This window comes from Paramormyrops kingsleyae, chromosome 3 (genome assembly GCF_048594095.1).
Source record: "Paramormyrops kingsleyae isolate MSU_618 chromosome 3, PKINGS_0.4, whole genome shotgun sequence".
NCBI lineage: Eukaryota > Metazoa > Chordata > Actinopteri > Osteoglossiformes > Mormyridae > Paramormyrops > Paramormyrops kingsleyae.
Genome location: NC_132799.1, coordinates 3896424 through 3917230, shown reverse-complemented (window position 1 = coordinate 3917230; position 20807 = coordinate 3896424). Strand labels below are relative to the sequence as shown.

Genomic DNA, 20807 nt, shown 5'->3' with positions numbered 1-20807 from the left:
TCTTTATGAACAGATCTTCATCTTCTGGTGATGAGATTACAGCTAAGTGACCGCGTGCCACGAGCGGCCAGTGCTGGTTGGCTAAAACCTCATGTCTGCTTACCCATGGTGTAGATCAGAACTTTCACTGGGGAACTCCACATTTCCCTGCTGGAGAAGAGAAACTACCCTCATCTCTAAGGAACTCCGCTACTGAATTTAACATCCTGGCTCTACAGCATATAACCTATATGAACGGAGTATGAATATATTATCTGCAGAGGAGACATCTGTCAAGTGATCTGATCGGTGCACACTGCATCAGATCAATCAGCTGCATAGCCTTGTTTTGAAGGCCAGATTACTTCATATCCTTTAACAGCAATCAGCTGCATGCAAAGCATCAGTCCGTGTGAAACCTTTTCCCCTGGGTCCATCTTCACCTACTTTAGCCGAATGGTGTGTCAAATCAGTCACACAGGGATTCTGGCTCCTTAAACACTAGAATTGTTAAAAACGACAGCAGAGGACGGGCACGGATCACACCAATCTGCAATGCCACCACACGGTGTAGAGTTCTGTTTAATCAGTTCAAGACCGGATACAAAGGTTTCTGCTACACAGAAGACTAAAACCCTAAACGTGCCCAACACCTGGAGCCTGCTGTTGGAAGCAGGCGAGGGGGGGTGGTGCTGCAGCTTTGGGGAGGAGGGGAGGGGGGACAGCAGTACGGATCTTCAGGCACAGCCACCAAAGTGGGGATGTCAGCAGTGTGTCACACGAACACTCCAGGTAGTGTTTGGCCCTGGCTGTCTTGTTTTTGCGCAAACACACTTGTTTCGTTTAAAAAGTTTAAAATGCACCACGCGCATTCTGAAAAAGCTAGAGTGACTACTGCTGCGTTAGAAAAACAAAACGAAAGCATAAAAACAGAATGAAATAGTAAGAAAACAAAACATTGTAAAAGACTTTTCAGAATCCTGAGTATATAAACGAAAAGGCCAGAGAACAATAAAAACAACAAATGGACATTAATTTAAATTAAAAAAAAGAAAGAAAAAAAAAACATCGGCTCCAGCTTACAGTGCTAAAAAGTAACATAAAAGTAACAGTTTCCCTGAGCCCGCAACCTTGAGGCCTGGGTCTCTGAGCTGACTGTACGTTCAGCTGCAACAGAGGGCAGGGCTCGTCAATGCAGCCGACGCTGGGCCAGTCAGCAGTCCGGGGCCGGGTTAATTGGCAGGCGAGGCAGACCAGTCGCTGTGCAGGGGCGGGACCTATCGACGGGGCTGCTGCCGACTAGGCCTGGGCAGTGGGGAGGCAGAGCAGGAAGGCAGGGCCGCCGTGGCATCTTCTGCCTCCTCCAGCTCGCCCTGGAGCTCCTGGCTGACGCTGGACTGCAAGGCGGCGGGCGTGAGCCACTCCTTGGGCAGGCAGCTCTGTAGGAAGGGCACGCATGAGCTGAAGTAGGCCAGTCGATTCACCCAGCGTGGGATCTCCCGGCCACACAGGATCTACAGGCAGAGGGAAGGCAGGCCGGTCAGTGGGGCACCGTGGGTCACATGATCCTGTCACGAAGATCCTCACCACACTGTAGTGCAGTGTTTACTTCTCCTGTATGCCAGGCCCTGATGGATCGCACAGACATGCTCAGACTTTCTGGAACTGTCCAGCAATCAGTTCTTGAAATTCAGCTGATGAACTGCTAGATGAGCTTTTTGTGTGCATTGATTTCATATCATTTTTAGGAACCTGGATAGAACACACTGCTCCCTGACAGCTCGAGGTCACATGACACAGAAACCTCCGCCAGCTGGCTGCCCACCCCCCCCAACTCCATCAACTTAGCGGTCATCATAACAGTATTCTGCAGGGTGGAAGTTTTGTGTGGATTCTCTAACTCTGAATGGGATTAACCCAGGTTAAGTGGAGCCTGTGCCGCCCAAATATGAATGTAGTATTTCTCTATCCCAGGAGAGGCAGACAGACGTGGAATAAAAACACTGAATGGATTCCAGCTAGCTAGGGGTGCCAGGGACCATGGGCGTGTAACAGGAAGCTGCTGGTTCATGGACCAGTTGTTGAGTCCTTGAGGGAGATGCTTGACCTGAACTTGCCCAGTAAAATACTGTACAACCAATTGCTTTAAACAGATTAAACTAAACTTGGTGCTTATAATTCAGCGATGGAGACCTGGCATTTCTGCTGGGTATAACCCTTGACTGTTTTATCCTTGAAGCAACTTGGATGCTGGGTTTCAACTGAAACGCAACCCAGCCCCCCTGGGTTTAATGCACACCCTGATTACACATCTTCCCCATCACACAGGAATACGATGCATCTCTGCCTTCAGTAAGTCCGGCCGATGTCAGCCAGTCACGCTGTTTGGGTCAGCTGCAGTTTAATCTGATCTGATTTCCCTCGTCTAAAAGGGCTTCGGATCCAGCTACAGACGGAGACCTGTGGGTGGTAGGATTTCCGCCCATGGAGAAGGAGCCAGCCAACACAAGGCTCTCTCAAATGTTAAACTTCCTGGGTTAATCTCTTCCAAGTCCACCCTCAGAGATGCACAGGGAGGAGGTGAGCCACTAATGAGGGTTACAGCCTGTTTCTCATCCATGGGCAGCATGAAATCTGAAATGCAGTCCGTCCCTGAAGCTCCTTCTGATAAACCACTGGAAGGACGGCCGCGAGTGTGTTCTCCTGAAATCAATGCAGCCCAAAGGGACTTCGCTTTCTCAGTGAGAGGAGCACAGAGGCCGGCGGGCTGAAGGCATACCTCCACTGATCGCACCATAATTACACGTCTGCCATACCCAAGGTGAACCATTCTGTGGCAAATATTAACCTCCCGACAATGCACCAGACTGAGTCCCACCCCACCCAGAAGCCCTGTGGTGCCCGAGCACGCTCTGCTCTGACCACTTCTCAAGTCATTTGTCTGGTATTCTCCCGTGAGTCACAAGGTTAAGTTTTACTGGAGCCCTGGAAAGACGAATGCCAAAGCTCAAAGCTACATAAAACCTTAGAACATCACTGAAAGGCAAACCTATTAGGCGTCACACTACATAAAAGTTGCATAGTTAAGTAACCGGACCAGGAGGTTGCAGGCTTTAGTCTACATTCCAGTATTCAACCTCAATTAGAAAGTCCCTAAAGCAGGGTGTGAGATTTTTGTGTTAGTGGAAAACCAGAAGCTTGACTGGGGATAGAAAGTGCGGCTTTGATGGCATGTACTTGGTCTGAGAAGACACCGCCCATAGCTGTGAACTGGTCAGCTGTGCACCTCGTGAAAAGCAAACCGGAATAGAGAATGGCAGCAGAGAACAAAGGGAGAATGGATAGTGAAGCATGGAGGATAGAGAAGGCATTAAGGACACCGTGGGAAGCACAATGGCCTCAGTGACGATGGGCAACAGCATGTGCCGACCAGCAATGGGGGGGCTTGGCATCCTCTCAAAACGCACGGGGTCTCAGTCGAATTTAACCTCCACCCTCTGGTCATTTGTGAATAAGAGTGCCTGATCTCAGACCTGCTCTTCGCATATTTTTGGAAGCAAAACCATAACCTTCAGCTGTTTTTATGATTCATGCCCCCCCAACCTCACCCCATGCTTCACAGCTCCACCCATGAATATGAAGCCAAGTCCTCTCGGTACAGATAATGTGAGGAGATCAGTGGCTAAAGGCTTCGGAGCAGCCACTGGAATGTCACCTCGTCCATCACAAAGTGGGCGGCCCCCCCAAAGAGGACAGCCTTACCTCTGACAGGGCCGAGGAAAAGTGGTTGCAGTTCTTGTGCATGAGGTGGTAGGCATTTCCCTTGTACTCCTTGCCCAGCTCCTCCACGATGCGCTCTACGTCCTCCTCCGTGAAGTCCGTGCTGCCCAGGACAATGGCCTCCCTGCAGGCCGACCGGGTCACCACAAAACAGACATACCTTTAGTTAGAATCCCATGGCAATGTTTACTCGTTTCCCATAATGCACCAAGCCACGTTTGTTCATCTGTTCTTAGACAATACATTTTATTTATGGAATGATTTAGCTATTTACTAAACCACCCACAACGGCACCTTATGCATGGAAATTTAACACGTGACTTCCGTGAGCCAGACGAATCCTGGACGCCAGTCACCCATGCGAGCACTGAATCACTCTCCCTCATGTCTGCGGTCCTTGTGAACCACAGAGGTGAGAGAGCCCGCTCGATTGGGTGGGGCTGTGCTCGGCACGCGGCGCTATGGAGACGGCGAGGCGTCTGACGGCGCTTTCCGCGAGACCCTGCTCTTTAATCCATCTCAGCCTTGTCCGTCGCCTAAATGGAGATCCCGCGCTTAGTTACGTTCTTCCTGGAAGGACGCTGCGCGTTAATCATCCGTGAGCTGCGGGTGATAATTTATTCAGCGATTCAATTACTCTCTCTAAATTAGGAATGCTTCAGCCTATTAAAACCCATCTATTTTTCACTTGCATTTAGTAGCATGACAAACAAACGAGCTACACCTTCCAGGCCGAGCCAGAAGGGCTGTCTTGGGTGTTTCTGCCTCTGAAGCCTCGCCGCCATGGCTTTGGTGAGATGCTTCCGGTATGAGAGAAGGCCCCAGAATTAATAGGCACTCTTACTGGCTCAGACCAACAACTGTTGCTATGGGTGCATTTTTAAAAGAAATGAGGCGTTTCCTAAATTAGCAGCTCAGAGACACAAAGCAGCCTGAGGTGAATGAGCGGAGTCCATTCAACCAGCTATGCTACCATGAGGCTCATATTCTCCCTGGCTCCTACGTCTCATGCGGCTGTTTATTTTACTGACGGGGAGCGCCGTGGAGAATGGGGGGCAGTGTTAGAGGCAGTGTAAGTGAGGGTCGTACACCTGCAGCATGTGGTTAACCTCCATCCAGAAAAGGAGGGAGAGGAAAACCCAGATAAGGCAGCAGTTTAACGGCAGAGGTGGAGAAGCCGGTGGTGGCTGAACCCTGCTGCTTGATCCCCAGATACTCAGATGGAGGCCGTCATGCTCACCCCACCCTTAACACTAAGACGAGCGGTTAAGTGGGTAGTGGCAGGGCCACAAAGCTGAGGGACTGGCCGAAAGGGGCCACGCGGCACACTGGCTCAGGGTGAACAAAACATAAGAAATGTTCAGTAGTATATCGCAGTATCCAGGATGGAGTTACAACACTCCTACACACAGGAAATGTGCAGGTCATTTCAGTCGCCATTTCAGTGCTATTAATGTTCTCCGAAGTCCAAAAGGTCACAGAAGAATCAATAAGCATGTCTGAGATGGTGTTAAAGCTAATAAAGCACTACTTTAAGGGTTTCAGTGCTCGGTCAATGAGAGCTGAGCTGACCGCACTATGGAGGTGTGTACAGGGGCTGGCGTAGGTGCGAGCTAGTGTTTGTCTGTTACAAAAACAGGCCATTCTAGGTTCTGCAAACTTCACTGCACACCCTGCGACACTCACTTGAATTTGAAGGTCTCCCCCAGTTCGGTGGCATCTCCAGGCGTGATCTCAAATATCCCTGAGAAGGGGTAGGGGTGTCCTCCATAGGCGAACTCTGCAAGGACAAGCGACAGCGGTGACCTGGACCGATGACGTCCCACATTCCGTAGCAGGGGGCCCAGGCGCTGGGTGCTGGTGCCCAACCGGTACTGGGGAGGAACCAGTCATGCAGCTGTGTGCGGCCAAACCTACACATCGCCAGGTCAGGGGCCGGCAACCCAAAAGCTTCTTCCAGGGCTTCCCTGGGTGAAAGCGAGGGCAAATGGCAGCGGACCTCCAGAAGCACATAACGTAACCTCTATCCAGCCCTAACCATAACCTTGAGTAACCAAACAAAACCATAACAAAACTGAATTTCCCCTTGAGGGGAGTGAAAAGGTGGTCTCCACAATGCAGTAACACACACAGACACACACAGACACACACAGACACACACAGACACACACAGACACACACACACACACACACACACACACACACACACACCGAAGCTTAACAATGATCTGCCTTAATCATTCCATCTGTTCCTGGGACTGTGGGTCCCCAGTCAGGAGAGCTCAGGGTTTCGTGGGAAAGTGCTAAACTCCATCTTGGGCTGAGGGACAGACGCATGGAGGTGCCCTCAAACCCACAAGACAGACATTAATGCACAGCTCCCTACATCTACCAGAACGTGTAATTCAGGAGAGGCGTATGGAGGCTGTGCCTCAGGGGCTGACCATTAAGCGTTTAACTGGGTGGAGGTTCATCTCCATCTCAGCTAAAGTCCTCCCGCATTCCAAGCTTGCTCTGGCGGCGGAGAGCAGGCCTTCTGCCCTGCTAATGCAGAGTAATGACTGTCTAATGGAGCTGCTGGGAAAGGTGGCAGCGGACGTGGGCGATCCTACCTCTCCCGTAGATCTCTATCCCTGAGTGAAAGACCCCAATTCCCAGAGAGGAGGTGAACTCGTTGATCCAGTACTGAAAGAGAAAAAAAAAAACACACCAAGTTAAGCCTTTGATTTATATTCATTATTGAGGTACTGAAAAAGGTTTCAAGCCCAAGCCATCTGATCAAATCATATATGGCTTGAGATGCTCAGTTGATGGGAGCCAAAGCATTACCCTCCATCCCTGTCAAATGCAGAGAAATTTCACGATGTAAGAGAATAGAGTGTAAATCAGAGTTTGCCAATGGGAGACTGGGCTAGCTTTGGCCACGCCCATCTGTCATTCCAACCGGAGATGGGAAGCGGCCTACGGCTGCTCGCCCACTGTTCATGGAAGCCAGTAAACAAAGACCCAGCAAAAACGTGTTAAGCAGCCTCTAAGGAAAGGCAATTCAAACCAACAGGATCCCCTTCGGTTTCGTCCTTCGGCCCGTTTACAGAAGAGAGTCACACCCAAGCGGCATCCTGATTTACCATCTCTGGTAAGCTTCTGGACCGCTGAGTCTCCTCTGGTGGCTCCCTAAACGATGCCGTGCGAAAACGGCCCCGAGCCACACCAGCCCACTCAGCACCTGGTCTGGTTTGAGTGCATCAGAGTAACAGGTGAGGGGTGCGCTGGCCTGTATGAGGCTGAACGTAGCTTGTTTTAAACGGATGGACATCTGAGGCAGAGGGGGCTGCTCTATTACTCCCTGCGGGAGCTAATCTGATCTAACACCGCACAAGGTCGTTAGCAAAACAGGGCTTAACGTTACGCAAGCCGTTACGGCTATGGGCCTCGGGGGACACAGATTTGTTAAGCCCGTAAAACGGTGCCGCTCTCAGCTCGTTATTGGCGCCTGCAGATTAGGGCCAAGGCCGCGTGTTTCAATCAGCAGCCGTGAACACGGCCCCCTTGTGCTGACAGCATGCAGCTGGGCGAGCAGGCCTCTCGACATCCACAGTGAGGGGAAAAAAAAAGAAAAAGAGTGAAAGATCAAAGCGCAGCTGTTCAGAGTGGGCAGATGATGGGGTCATGTGACTGCCGGCATGACGGCACAGCCCGTCAACATGAAGGATGTGGGTCTGCTCGGAAATGCAAACAGCTGTCATGAAAGTGTTTTGCATGCCAGTGGAGTGTCGTAAATTCTGGGGAGCCACACGAGAGTGTACCCGCCTTGTTTCATTCAGACTAGGCATTTTTTTACCGAGAGTCCTTTCACAGCTGCTCAATAGTAACATCCTTCCCCAGGGCCCAGAGGAATGGAAGTTTAACTAGGAATAGAACAATATCGACCCCCTTTCCCTTAGCAATGGAGGGTACCTAGAACACTAGGGCTGTGTGACCAGTGTCTCCCTAGAGCTCAGCCAAATGGTGATGTGGTTTCGGGGGGAGGGTGGCCTTGGGGGTGGAGCTAGGAGAAGTACTTTGCAGGCAGCTGCCTCCCAGCCAATGAAGGGAGAGCAGCCTTGTACCCTCTGGTAGCCATGGGAACCAAAGGATTCCCCCGCAGAACGGGATGAACGCCGCTCGTGAGACAAGTAAACATGAGCCAACCCCCACATCATGCGACTAGCGGACTACGTTAAAAGGTGCTGGCCAGAGAGCTGTGGCGATCGGCAACCATTTCCAGCCACGGTCCTGACAAATGACCGTCACTTTGATCTGGCAGCTCTCATGCAGACTGACATTAATGCGTGGGGGGAGATATTAATGCATGACGGTAAAGGAGGTCCCGACATAGAGGTCCATGGGAGGGGGGCCTGTAAAGGTCCATGTTGTGCATCTGAGGTTTAGCCTTGCCTGAGAACCCCCCCCCCACCACCCCCACCCCATCCATCACTGTCACTTGGGCTCGTAGATGGTGAATCGCGGGTCACTGATCACGCCGTCATCTCAGATGAGGTACCTAAGATGTCGCTAAGGAGCATTAGTAATGTGCATGTGATAAATGAAGTGTGCCGATGTCAGCAGGCGCCTTTCCCAGATCCTGTGGAGCGTTTGGCATGTCCGTACGGAATGCGAGGCTGCCTGGGGCTCGTAAGGCGGGTGAGGGATTCGGGATACCGTGTTTGTGTCATCGTCATCATCCATCGTCAGCCAGGAAAGCCTCTGACGACCTTCACATTAGAGCCACGTGCAGATTCATGCCCTCGACTGGCAGCATTAAGTGGAAATACCATACGCCGCAATCACACGTAGTCCACAAGCTACGTAGCACATCACCAGCCACATAAAAGCTATTGGGGTACTGTGAGCGGGGCAGTGATTGTGAGGGTGCAATTAGCGGCCTCCCCGACCCAATTCAGGGGGCGTTGGGATCAAAGGGACGTCAAAGCCTCTAGAGAGCCCAACCACCGCTCGGCCGGACGGAGGGGACTCCCCAGAACTCCGGACGGAGGGGACTCCCCAGAACTCCACAGTGAGCTTCTAAAGCTGCTGCAGCGTCATGCCATTAATGAGTATTTTCTTGTTTAAGGAAAATATGCAGCTGTCTGGGAGTGGAGCCATTACACTGCCAGTGAGGGGGAACCTTCCCTCCTCGATCAGGAGATTCAGATACACTGCTCCTGAAATACCTAAGAATCTGCTGCTTTCTTGCACAGACCGAAAAATGGGGAGGGAGTTTGAGGGAGCACCTAAAAGAGGGAGCGGTCTGGCGAATGCAGAGTTCTCATGGGGGCTGGATGCATCGGCTGCTGTATGTTCTAGGTGCCCTGGGAGCACAACACTGGCAGCAGGTGGCTCTACACCTTCTTCCCCCAGAGCAACACACAGCTGCTGTTTGGCTTGATCAGACGGTTACATTTCTGCCATCTTAATGTGAAATGCCAGCTTTTGCCATTGAGCACCCTCCCCCCACCAAGGCAATACTACTGGGCCTGCTCAGGAAGTGGAATTTATCAAGCACTTGGTTCCAAAACATCCATATTCGCACGACAAAGGGGGAAAAACAGCCGTCACCAGGCTGTCATGGTAACCTTACACTGCAGCACCTTCCAAGGGCTACTCGTGGAACCTCAAGAGGACCCAGGGCTTCAAGAGAAGCAGGATCCAGAAGCAGGCCAGCCAAAGTGTACTGGCAGCCGAAGATCAGATTAAGTCTATGGGATCCCTGCATCCTCAGTTCCACAATGTTGGCAAGCCAGAGCTTAGAGCGCAACTGGCTTTCAGGAAGAGAATGAAACATGGGAAAAGGTGAAATCCTACCATTTCCATTGTGTCGTTCAAATGCAGACAGTTTCTTCATGTCAGAGATGCAAGCACGAGCCCTTATAGACCATACAAACCTCTCTCGTGCCAACATGTGGCAAACTCGGTCCCACAGATGTGCAGAACACAGATTTGCAGAGAGGAGAGCATATTTGCATCACGTAGGCAGTCAGCACTTAAGAAGCAGGCAGAAGGACTACAATTGTGGCAAAGCTCAAAGACCACACGGGCTTTTCTCATGGAAATGCAGTTCGGTCAAACGGATGTGGACAGGGCCGACCAGCCCCAGCAGCGATGATGCTAATCGTGGTGTCTTTCATCAGGGCTTGTGAGCATGTACGACAACTCCGGAATCAGTACAATAGTGAGCTTTTCCAATGGTATAACCATGACTGCTGCCACCATGATTCACAATGTGTTCTTGACTTAAAATGGTCTTTAGCCAGGAAACAGAGCACAAAAACACAAGGTTATATACAAAGTGACTTTACAATTAGCTGATGGGATGCCCAAGTCTAACAGTGGCTATTAAAGATGACATGGTTGAGAGTTCTGGTTTGGGAGCAGGTCCAACGGCACGCGATACTGGAAGACTCGGCAGAGGCCTGTAGATGGGAGAGCTGCTTTACTCACTTCCCAGAAGAGCACGGGACCCTAATCAGGTCACCAAGCCACTGAACAAGTGAAGTTGCCATTCTCACTTCTCATGAAAGACTCCCACCCTACTGACCAGTTCCCCTACCCCAAAATGGAACACAGTACGTCTCAAAGGCCTGAATAGCATCCCTCCTCAGCCAACAGAACCATTGAATGGTTAGCATAACATATTAATATGCTCTTATCCACTCCCCCCCCCCCCCCCCAAGTCCTAATCCTAACAAATGCCACTGAAGCTAAATTTAAAACTATGTACCAGCAGTAGAAGGCGCCTCTCTGACAGGCCCTCGTTACCTCAATGCTAACAGCTCCACGCTGCTCATTAGCTGAAAATCTTGGCAGAGTGGTGGAGATCTCAAGCTCCCCAATCTCAGGGAAAATCCTGCTTATACACATGCTGGTCATTAACATGTATTTGCCCTCAGGGATTAGCATTCAGCATTAGTAATATTTTTTAAATCATCACTCTGAGAACAAACCCCAAGGCTTTACACAAGATGTAAAGGACCAGAAAAAGTGACTGAATCCACACTGTCCTACATTATGGCTGGGATATATAACAGGCCCAAACAGAGAGCCATGCTGCAATTGGACAGAAATTTGAAGCCACAGCCCCTGTGTCTCCCAACCAATAGTGTGGGATAAAGTTCTTATCGTTGGCCTCAATTACTTCCAATCGCATTAAGGTCACTGAAAACATTGGCTGGATCTGGCACCCAACTCTGCGATTATGGGAAGACCCGGGGCTGCAATAATGGAGCTTAAGAGGGAGCCCAGGGAATCCTCACAAGTTTAACAGGTAAACCTTCCATTGCTACACCCTGCTAATTATTTTTAATATAGTCATTATACTCCAATATCTTTGAGTGCTCCGCTTATTACAGAGGGTTTCAGGAGAAGTGTGCTAACATGGTGGCTGCATGCTCGCCCTGCGCTTCCTGGGACAGGTTGACAGTAATGTTACGGAAGATGACCAAACCTTTTTAATAAATGGTGTTAAAATGCTGCTTACATTTATTCTTAAAGTGCATGTAGGAAGAAGCATCAAGCCTGGAATCCTATCAGTACAAAGCCAATGGCCTATCCACCTAAGCTATTCCAATAGCTGGCTGGCAGAATGAAGTATATTCAGGCCTTTAAATCCACTAACATCTCAATGAACTTATTTTCCCCTTTCCTCCATACAGAGGTTGTTAGCTGAGAGGGCAATGAAACTACTTCAGGGGGGAAAAAAAAAGCTAACCGAGTAAAAGGTACTCAGAGACTTAATGAATTTCCCCCCCAGGATCAATAAACATGTAATTATCCAAAGTGCTCCAGCTATTCGCCATTTAGCTCATTGCTACGCCTTCAAGCACCAATGATCATCGGCCCCTACTGAACACCTTATTGGTTCAACATTGCAAGTGTTCTTCTGGTATAAAGTAACAAAGACACTTCATGGCTTTGGGCCTAAGTATGGCACCATGGGGAAGAAACTGAGTAACTATGATTGGGAGAACATCACATGAGGAAAACCACTCAAAGGGAGATGTGGCTGTGTTGCATCGTCAACTGGCATTGGCATTATGAGGTTCAAAACCTGGGTTCTAAACTCTCTTTGAAGAACCTTTCCATGAGTGTAACAAAACGTGTGACCCCCTATCTTGCCTGGCCCTGTGGATAAGGTTCTTGCTTATCTGTAGAGTTTCTGGTTCAATTGTGGGTTTTTTTCCCAGAATAATACAACTCCCAAATTATATGTGAATTTGGTGGCAAATGCCACTGGATGCTGTGGCCCTCTGCTGAAGAGGGGCTGGTGTGTTGTGGGTTGCAGGATCAAACCTCACGTCTACCTGTCTAGCCAACGACAGAAAAGGATAAAGGTGAACGTTCTCTGTGAACTTCCATATGATACTGAGTAGCAGCGAAAAGATACAGACAAAGCAGTTGTGTATTTATGCGAGTGGGCCATGTTTAAGGTTCCACGCTTTAAATGTTCTTTAAGTAATAAATGACAAAGTTATATCTGTCCCCCTTGATTTGCTGATCTGATTAGCGAAATGATACAATCCATGAGTCGAAAACCACAATAAGATCCAAGCCGTGAGTCTTGAGATTCGTGGTACCCCTGATATTTGAACCATATCCATCCCCATCACACAGCCAGCTCTCTGACCACTAAGTCACACAGCTGATTCACAAGCCTTCCTGTATAGTTAGTCACACTCTTCAAAACCTAAGCACACTACAAATACATTCCTTAGCAAAGATCATTTGGCGAGTCTCATTCCCTCTTAAACAAGGCCTTTCACCATTAAACCACACGCAACGCTCCATTTCACAAACATCACAATGACTATAACCACACTTGTCAGCTCCCTCCACAAGCTAGACATATTCAACCTCATCATGGCAAACAGAAATGTAACAGAGATACTTTCATGGTTGTTGGTTCGAGTCCTGCTGATAGTCGGATGAACTGGTGTTCTAAGCTGGCTGGTCTGTGCGTTGTCGTGGGCAGTGCTATGCGTTAAACCCATGATTGACTGTGCTGGCCACACAGAAGTGACAGGGGGTTGGGGACCCACTATACATGAAGGAAATATGCATCGCTCAAAGCCAAAATGACATTTCAATATTTAACTGCGAGCGAATCCCAGCCTCTTTACACATTAAAGCCAATTTTCCCAAAGCAGACCTGGTATGGAGCAGAATCAGCTGAGGCGCCTGTAACCATAAGACCTTATATTCTTTATTTAAAAATGATGACAGTAAAAGGAGTCGCACCTGAAACAGCTCCAGGAGAGCGAGTGGCCTCGGTCCAAACATCCAGTCATGTGGACATTTTGGCTCACACGTTCCATATTATTTATCACAAAGGCAGCACTCACTACAGCTCCAGGACACAAGTGCACGTCCATCATTAGGAAAGCGGTTCCAAGCCCTTGGACTGGAGACTGGCTTTGCAGAGATTCCACAAGAACAACGACTTGCCAAAAAACCGACAAGATTGCAGGTTGCTTTCAAAGCCCCAAAGCCCCCTTTACCCCCCAAAGGGCATGAGAGCGCTTCCTGCCCCTTATTCCAATGGGGCCTGGTCGGCTTTCTGCTCCACGGCATGCTTCAGCTGCTTATGGAACCAGAGCAGTAGCTGTGCATTAGCGACCGTGCGTTTGCTCTGGCCAAGGGTTCGTAAATAAAGATGTCCGGTACTCTCAGCATGCCTCCTACGGGAACGGAACAGAAACCAAACCCTGAGGAGCAAAGGAGTTTGAGCTGTTTATTTTATTACGGCATTAGCAGGCAGTTTATGGCTTATTTGGACTGGACACGGGACAAAGCTGTAACGCACTGGATGTTTGCTCAAAGCTGAAAAACACCACAATAAGAGAACTTAATCAAAACAGACAAGGCGGCCAATGAAAGCAAGACTAACAAGGCCATCATTAACCGACAAATAATATGCACTAGTCCATGAGGAGGAATAGAGAGACTGGAGGGAGGTGTAACCAACAACCTGGCTCACTTCACTACTTTAGAATCCAGGGGGGGGGGCTTTAGAAAACAGCCACTGTATGGATAACAATAGAAACAGTTCACATGATAACATAATATGATTATTATGGCTAGTTTGTTTGAAACCCACAGGCAAAAGTAATTCTGCATTTCAGTAAGTTGCAGGAATCTTTAACTCCTCCCACCTCCTGAGACCAATATAGGTATCCGTTCCTCTTTTTCTGACAGTGTGAAACTAGCCCCACTCCCCTACAAGAGAAGGGAGACACTGAAGATTGGCGCTCAAAGGGAGGCCCACTTCACAAACGGCGGCCATCAGCCGGCTGCCAGCGAGCCTCCCTCCCGAGCCAGAAAGGTGGGGGGTGTGGAGCAGATTAAGACATCATGCCTGCTTGCAGTCTTCATTCAGAGGGCCAGGCAAACAAGGGGGAAGTTTCTCATTTACGTCTTATCAGCACATTGATCCAAGAGCCCCTTCAGTCTGATCTAGCTCCTATGGACTGAAAGCTCCGGAAACTGCGAGATGGACAGTCTGCCACCGCCTTTAACAGACCCTTTTGCTTGCTATAATTTGATTTTGAGCTCATCTGGGCGAGAGCTGTCTAGGGGGCACTCATACAATTCTCTGTGTAGAACCTGACTGGAGGTAATTTCCGCTTCAACACTGTGCAAAGTGACCTCGCCTCCCAAGGCATGCTGGGCTTGCATTGAAAGATCCATGGAATGTTTTTTAAATCTCACTTCAGCCTTTACTTTATGTTTCAACACCATGGAACCATCTGTATCGAAGAAGATCTAATTCATTTCAACATCCGTTTCCATTCATTAAACACCATGGGGTGAGTTTTCAGACTCCTCACGAGACAGTGAGCTTACCACTTCCTCAATGTGAACATGACATCAAGCCACATGCTCTGCGTTTCATCAGCAGAGCCTCCGGAAGGGTTTACAACTTTCTGAGGTGGACTAGCAGTTATCAAACTGCAAGGATTCGTGAAGCACAGTACAAAATAACATCTAAAAACTCAACAGAATCTATAAAGACAGGGTGGCATTGTCTGTAACAGGAGCAAATCATGCTTTACCTGATAGCATGAGCCTTGCTTAAATGAGGCTGAGAAATTTATGCCATTTACAGAAGCCCTTAAAAGCCACACACACACCCTGAAGCACGGATGAAAGCAATAAATTCTGGCATAAAACTGTAATTTAGATTATCTTATGGTTATTTTTATTTGCAGTGTAAATCCCGTTGACCTGCATTTTATGTATGAAAGGTGCTAAAGATCATCATACATCCCATAGCTTAGCACACCAGACTGCGTTCAGTTTTCAGAGTAAATGCAAGATTACGGCATGAAAATACAGTAATAGTACTTAGTAGTAGGAGACTTTGAATACAGCTTAAATATTTAACAATTTTAAACATTAAGCCACTTAAAAGGTTACTATTGTTGTTTGTCTCTCAAGCAATTTGGGATTTTAAGGTCATGTGTTTGCCTGCTTTCCAAGGTCTTCTGGAAATCAGTGTTGAGAACATGGTGTGCGTACACACACACACACACACACACGCAGCTCAGCTTCTGGCTACAGGCGTGGATACGTGATGAAATCTGCTCCAGCCAACTGGAACAGAGAAATCATGACGCATTCAGCGTTTGCCACTGAAAGCACAGGGAGAATAAGAGGGACTGGACACAGCACTGAGTAATGTGTTGTTCTAAATGTTAAAATTAGCACATAACGTGCTATGCAAATCCTGAGGGGGGGGGGGGGGGTGAATAATAATCATTTTTACACAAAGTTCTGGAAGCCTGAGTCACATTGTACAATACTGATTGTTAATGCATAAGACCTCATTGTTGAAGTCAGCTGTAATCAAAGCCAAAAAGTAGATCAATAATAAATGGACTGTGCAGGATACCAGCCTACAGTAGCGCATCCTGGGTGGCGTGGAGCATCCTGCAAATCCCTGCCATATAAATACACACAGGTCCGCATGAATGTTGGACAGGGCTGTAGTCAGTTTAAGAAAACATGGGTTACGCTCCCCTCCAAATACCAAAGACACATCAAGACCAACACCAGGGCTGATTAACATTGCCCAGGAGCCTCAAATTGGTATAACCCACTTCTCATTGGTGACTGTAGTACGGTTGCTAGTAGTTTACGCCAGGTAGGGTTTGACTGAACAGCAATCCCACCCACAGTGGCTCTCAAGGCACAGGCTTTCCCATAATACATTAGACCTGCCTTCAAATGGCTTTCAAGGTTTGCAAAAAAAAAAAAAAAAAAAAAAAAAAAAAAAAAAAAAAAAAACCAGCCCAGGGTGGGCAGGGTGAGAACAGCCAAAAGCAAATGCAAAGCTATGGCGACAGTCATAACAACCCCCCCATAAAGACATCGCCTACACAAAACTAACAGAAGGTAGGATGCTAAGGTTCTTCCTAGAGGTCAATCAGAGGTTAAGCAGGACGATGGACTTATGGCTGAATTAGGGACATTCTACAGTGGCATTTCAGCATGTAACAGAAGAGGCAGAGATGGCCTCTCAGTAACACTAGGGCTGGTTTCCCCATACATATATGCATGGATCGACGCAACTGGTATACATTCGCCATATAAAGCAGTATGTGCCGCAGCTTGTCGTGACAGCGCAAATGTGTACTTATTTTTTGGGCATTTTTGCTGTTATGACAAGAAATTTCCACAATAAATCGTCATAACAATGGAAATTGCTTCATATAGCGAATGTGTACTTGCACACCAGTTATGTCAATCTCTGCATGCATGCAAGTATACAACCAGTACAGAAGAGTTCTAATTTTATTTAAAAATGAGTTGTGTATGGCAGCCACACAATGGCAGAGAGACAGGAGGAGGGGCAGGCATTGTGGAAGCCAGAAGAGACTATGCTTCCTCAAAGTGCAGTGAAATAGCTTATTGATTGCACTGCCTCTCCTCAAGATGTTCTGTATGACGAACAAGTGAGCTGACGGGGAGTCCGGCTCTGGCGATGAGGGCTGAGAGAGAAAACAGCCAGGCACAAGCCCCCACCTGGGACAACTGGGTGAGAATGCAGCTCGAGCACACAGCACGTCAAAAACTGCCGCCTCTCAGGGAGGCATCAATTGTGCAGGCGGGGCTCTAATGTTGCTGGCACACGGGCAGATTGTGAAAAGCAAAACTTTGCAAAACCAAAAAAATCAAATAACAAAAAAAACAAAACAAAACACAGACAGGACTCAGCTTTAAATCTTAAACTCTACCGCAGGAAGCCCATTAGATGCACGCATGCACACACACACACACACGCACACACGCACGCACAACTCAGCAACGCTCATCTTCAGAAATTCGTATAAAATTCAGTAATATGCCCATCAGTCATAAAACAGTCATGCCAATCAGTCTAAAAAAACATAACATATCTAGACACAGGAACGCAGTCGCTCCCTAGGACAACATGTGGGGGGGCTCATCGATTAGCCCACTTTGCCGTCAGGCTCCAGTCAGTAGGCCCCGCAATGCACACATGCACCACATGTTTTACAATCTCCCCAAAATATCCACAAAGACCATATTCATGGCTTAGTGGTACCAACATGCCCAGTACATGAGCTACAGTATAAAAGGACTAATTGATTATAACACCACCGACGAAAGCTATTTCAAAAGGATCGGACGCAAGCAAAACGTGTTGTGAATGATTCGCCATACAAAACCAAACCAAACCAAAAGCTGGACTTCGTTCATGCCATTGCGAAGCAGCAGAATCTCCTGCGCAGATGGATGCCCCGGGCACAGGGCCAGCAGCAGCCGGGCCCCCCGTTCCCAGCCCCAGCAACAGCAAAGCACGTGAAAATGACGTCACAGTCTGAGAATACTCCAGTTCTGAATGACAGAGTCGAAACCCAAAGCATCGAGTGGGAGACCTTGAGAAACGAGCACGGCTTCTGCTTCACACCGTCCGCCTTCTACTGCTACACACACATCCGAGTAACACATCAGGAGAAATAGAGCCACTTTCACTTGGAATCAATCTAATCATGGGGGGAAAAAAATCCGGCTAACAGAATTAAGCTATCATTTCCAATTCAACCTAGATGTCTTTGGAACTTTTCTGTTAGAGTAACTAAAATGAGCTGGTAAGAGAGCAATAAACTAAAATATTAAAAGTAATTCAGTACAAAAAAAAGATCTGGTCAGAGCAAATTATGTGCTCTGTTTAAGTTGGTCTTCTGAATAAGCTGAAACAGGAGGGGAATAAAAAAAGTCATAATGCTCATAACCTCAGACGGTAGAGCAGAAGCTTCTTAGGACATAGTGCTAATAATCAGTAATTAGCATCTCAAAACCCCACCATCTGGTGTTCTCTTGCTGCTCGCAACTCCTGCCACAGTTCGCTTTGCACAAAACAAGACTTCCTGTGACAGCAAAGGGGTAACTGTCTGGACTCAAGTTAAACAGGAAGAGCAACGCAAATCCTTTGAAGAAGTGCTATCAAATATAATCATGTCAGGAAATTCTGCCTTTGGTCAGCCACTCATCTTTCATGCATTGCGTTATGGATGGCAGGTCATAACAGCATGTGTAGTATGACATTAGGTATTTGCATGACACAGCACATCACTCTCCTTAGGTCTGGAAGAGGTGTATAAAAGGAAGGGAATAAAAAGCAATTATTCTTCAAACACTTCAAGGAAGCATTTTGTCAAAGCGGATTAATACACAGCATTTAGATTCTCTGGATCCACAAGAGAGCACCTTTATGGCTTACAAAGAACTGAATCTTCAATCTATCCTCTCCAGCACAACACGAAAGTGCAGAGTGGAGATGAAAGAAATAAATACGGGAAAATATTAGAGGTAGTTTCTATGTTCCTTGGAGGCTCAATCAACCTTGCGATTCACATTTCAAATGCTGTATTATTTTAGGAAAACTCAGATGGGTCTTGTGTATGGGGGAAAAAATAAAATCTTAAACACAAACCTACAAATGCCCCTTAAATTATGGGAATAACTTTTGCATCAGCTCAGCACAGCTACTCAAAGTAAACTTAAAATTAATATTAGGTCAGAACAATGGAATTAACACTAAAGGAAAAAAATATGATAAAGAATTTACCAATTTATGTTAAAGAACTGGGAAAAAAGTTCAGTATGATTAGAACCATATGAGAATACGGTTAAATTGAAATTTCAGGGAACATAATTACTGTTACGATGCAACACTTTTTCTGGAGAAGATGGTTTTTCAATCGATGACTGAACATCCGCACACTGGATATACGGCTTTTCACACAACTCTACCTCTCACCATCATCTCTCACCATCTTCTCCAAGGCTGACCCACTTCAGCAATAAAGATAACACAAGCCTTACATTCAGCTCTTAACAAGGATCCCCTTTATCTTAAGATTTACTACCACTATTGAGTATTGCTATTTTTAGTAGCAGTTACAACCACAATATGGGTAACAGATACATGATTTTTCCAACTTCATAACAAAGTGATACCTCAGCACATTTGTACCGTCTCAAACATGTCAATCTGTTGCTTGGAATGAAACTTCAGACGTTTTTGAACGGAAGCCCACCTGTGCCTTTATATTTTGATAAATTTACAGACATGTACTTTCCCTCCTGGCCTACAGTACAAACCTCAGCAGAGGGCTGATAAGGTCTGGGGGTGAATATTCATCACAGTGTCAAACTCCACTTATCTCTCAATAGAGCGAACAGTGTTAATCTCCGTTAAAGGTGCTTCATTAGAAAGGGCAGCTTGAAAAGTGACAGTTACTATCGAATGTAGCAAAACTAGTGAGTCAAGAACACAGATGTACAAATGTAGTCCAATTACTCCAAAGCCTGTATTAATCTTTTATTACCTTAATGCTAGCGTGAAGATGTGTCGCGGTTTATGCCAGAGCGATCTGATTAGAGCAACATGAAACCTGCCGTCCCTTGGCCGTGCATCCCCACTAACACAGGTAACTTTCTTACCGTAGTCTTAAGACACCAACAGTCGCCCCCCACTTACCATGTCATAAACGTTCAGTATGATCGGCTCGTTTGCCATCGGGAATTTGTCCGTCTCCAGATGATGTCTTCAGGGGAGGGAAAAGACCAAAGGAAAAAAAACGCCCAGCTCCCCCCCCCACTTTTCCGTCTCAGCACTTCAGTCGGCTTCAGCTTCTAGTCCCTCCGTCCTTCATCTAAACCCAAACAGACGTCCTCGAAATTCAAATTTCATCCGACTCGTGTTAAGCAAGAGTGTCGTCCAATTTTTTTTCTTAATTTTAAAAAAGAAGAGAGAGCCACAGATCGGGAGAAACCTCCCGGAGCGCGGTCAGCGTTTCGCGGAGCAACTCGCTAGCATTAGCCCGCAAAGACATGGATTAGCCACCTGACTAGCTAGCCTCCCGGCTAACGTGTGTCCGCGAGGACGGCGCTCCAGGCACGGCGGCTATCGACAAGCGACACAGCCTCTCCCAGTACATCAAAACTTCACCCTCACAAGTTTATTAAACAAAAATAAAAACAGAGGTGTGTCCGGTTTCGCGACAGGGTGGGAGAGCGTTACATTCACCCTCTCGGAGTATCGGCTCTGCGCTGCTCAGTCCGCCTCAGCGCGGCTGCCTGCCCGGCTACCTCGTAGCCCGCTTGGCGATACAGCAAACCCCAGTTGTTTTAACTCGGATGCGGCGTTTCCGGTTCCGCTTATATTTCATTTTGGAAAAATCGGAAATGGAAAAATGACGCCCAGCTGATATTCTGGTACACCCACCGTCCACGGCATTCCCTAATATTTTATTTTCAGTCTTACAAGTAACAACCTTAATTATTTTTCAAGACTATCATATTAAAAAGAATATGCCATTGGCGGAGCATAAAGTAAATTAACTTGTCGAGCTTCCGAATATATAAATCATTTATTTAATGTGTAATTGGAATACTCCATAAAATAACAACCCTTACGGTAAAAATAATCATATTTCATATTAAATTGGCAAAGGTAGGCCTGTTTTGATCGGAAATTGTGT

General features: G+C 47.4%; 1 protein-coding gene across 2 annotated transcripts; it reads right to left on the bottom strand.

Annotated features, from left to right (window-relative positions):
* Positions 1-530: 530 nt before the first annotated feature.
* Positions 531-20464, bottom strand: desi2 (desumoylating isopeptidase 2). Of its 2 annotated transcripts, none has more exons than XM_023828200.2 (6): positions 20171-20464; positions 19805-19979; positions 6372-6444; positions 5446-5539; positions 3742-3883; positions 531-1493 (listed from the first exon to the last, which is right to left on the bottom strand). In XM_023828200.2, the coding sequence occupies exons 2-6, from the start codon at positions 19841-19843 to the stop codon at positions 1257-1259; spliced, it is 585 nt and encodes a 194-aa protein (XP_023683968.1). In that variant the 5' UTR covers positions 19844-19979; positions 20171-20464; the 3' UTR covers positions 531-1256. The 2 variants fall into 2 exon arrangements, with proteins under 2 accessions (XP_023683968.1, XP_023683969.1); XM_023828201.2 differs by having other exon boundaries at positions 20354-20444.
* Positions 20465-20807: the final 343 nt, after the last annotated feature.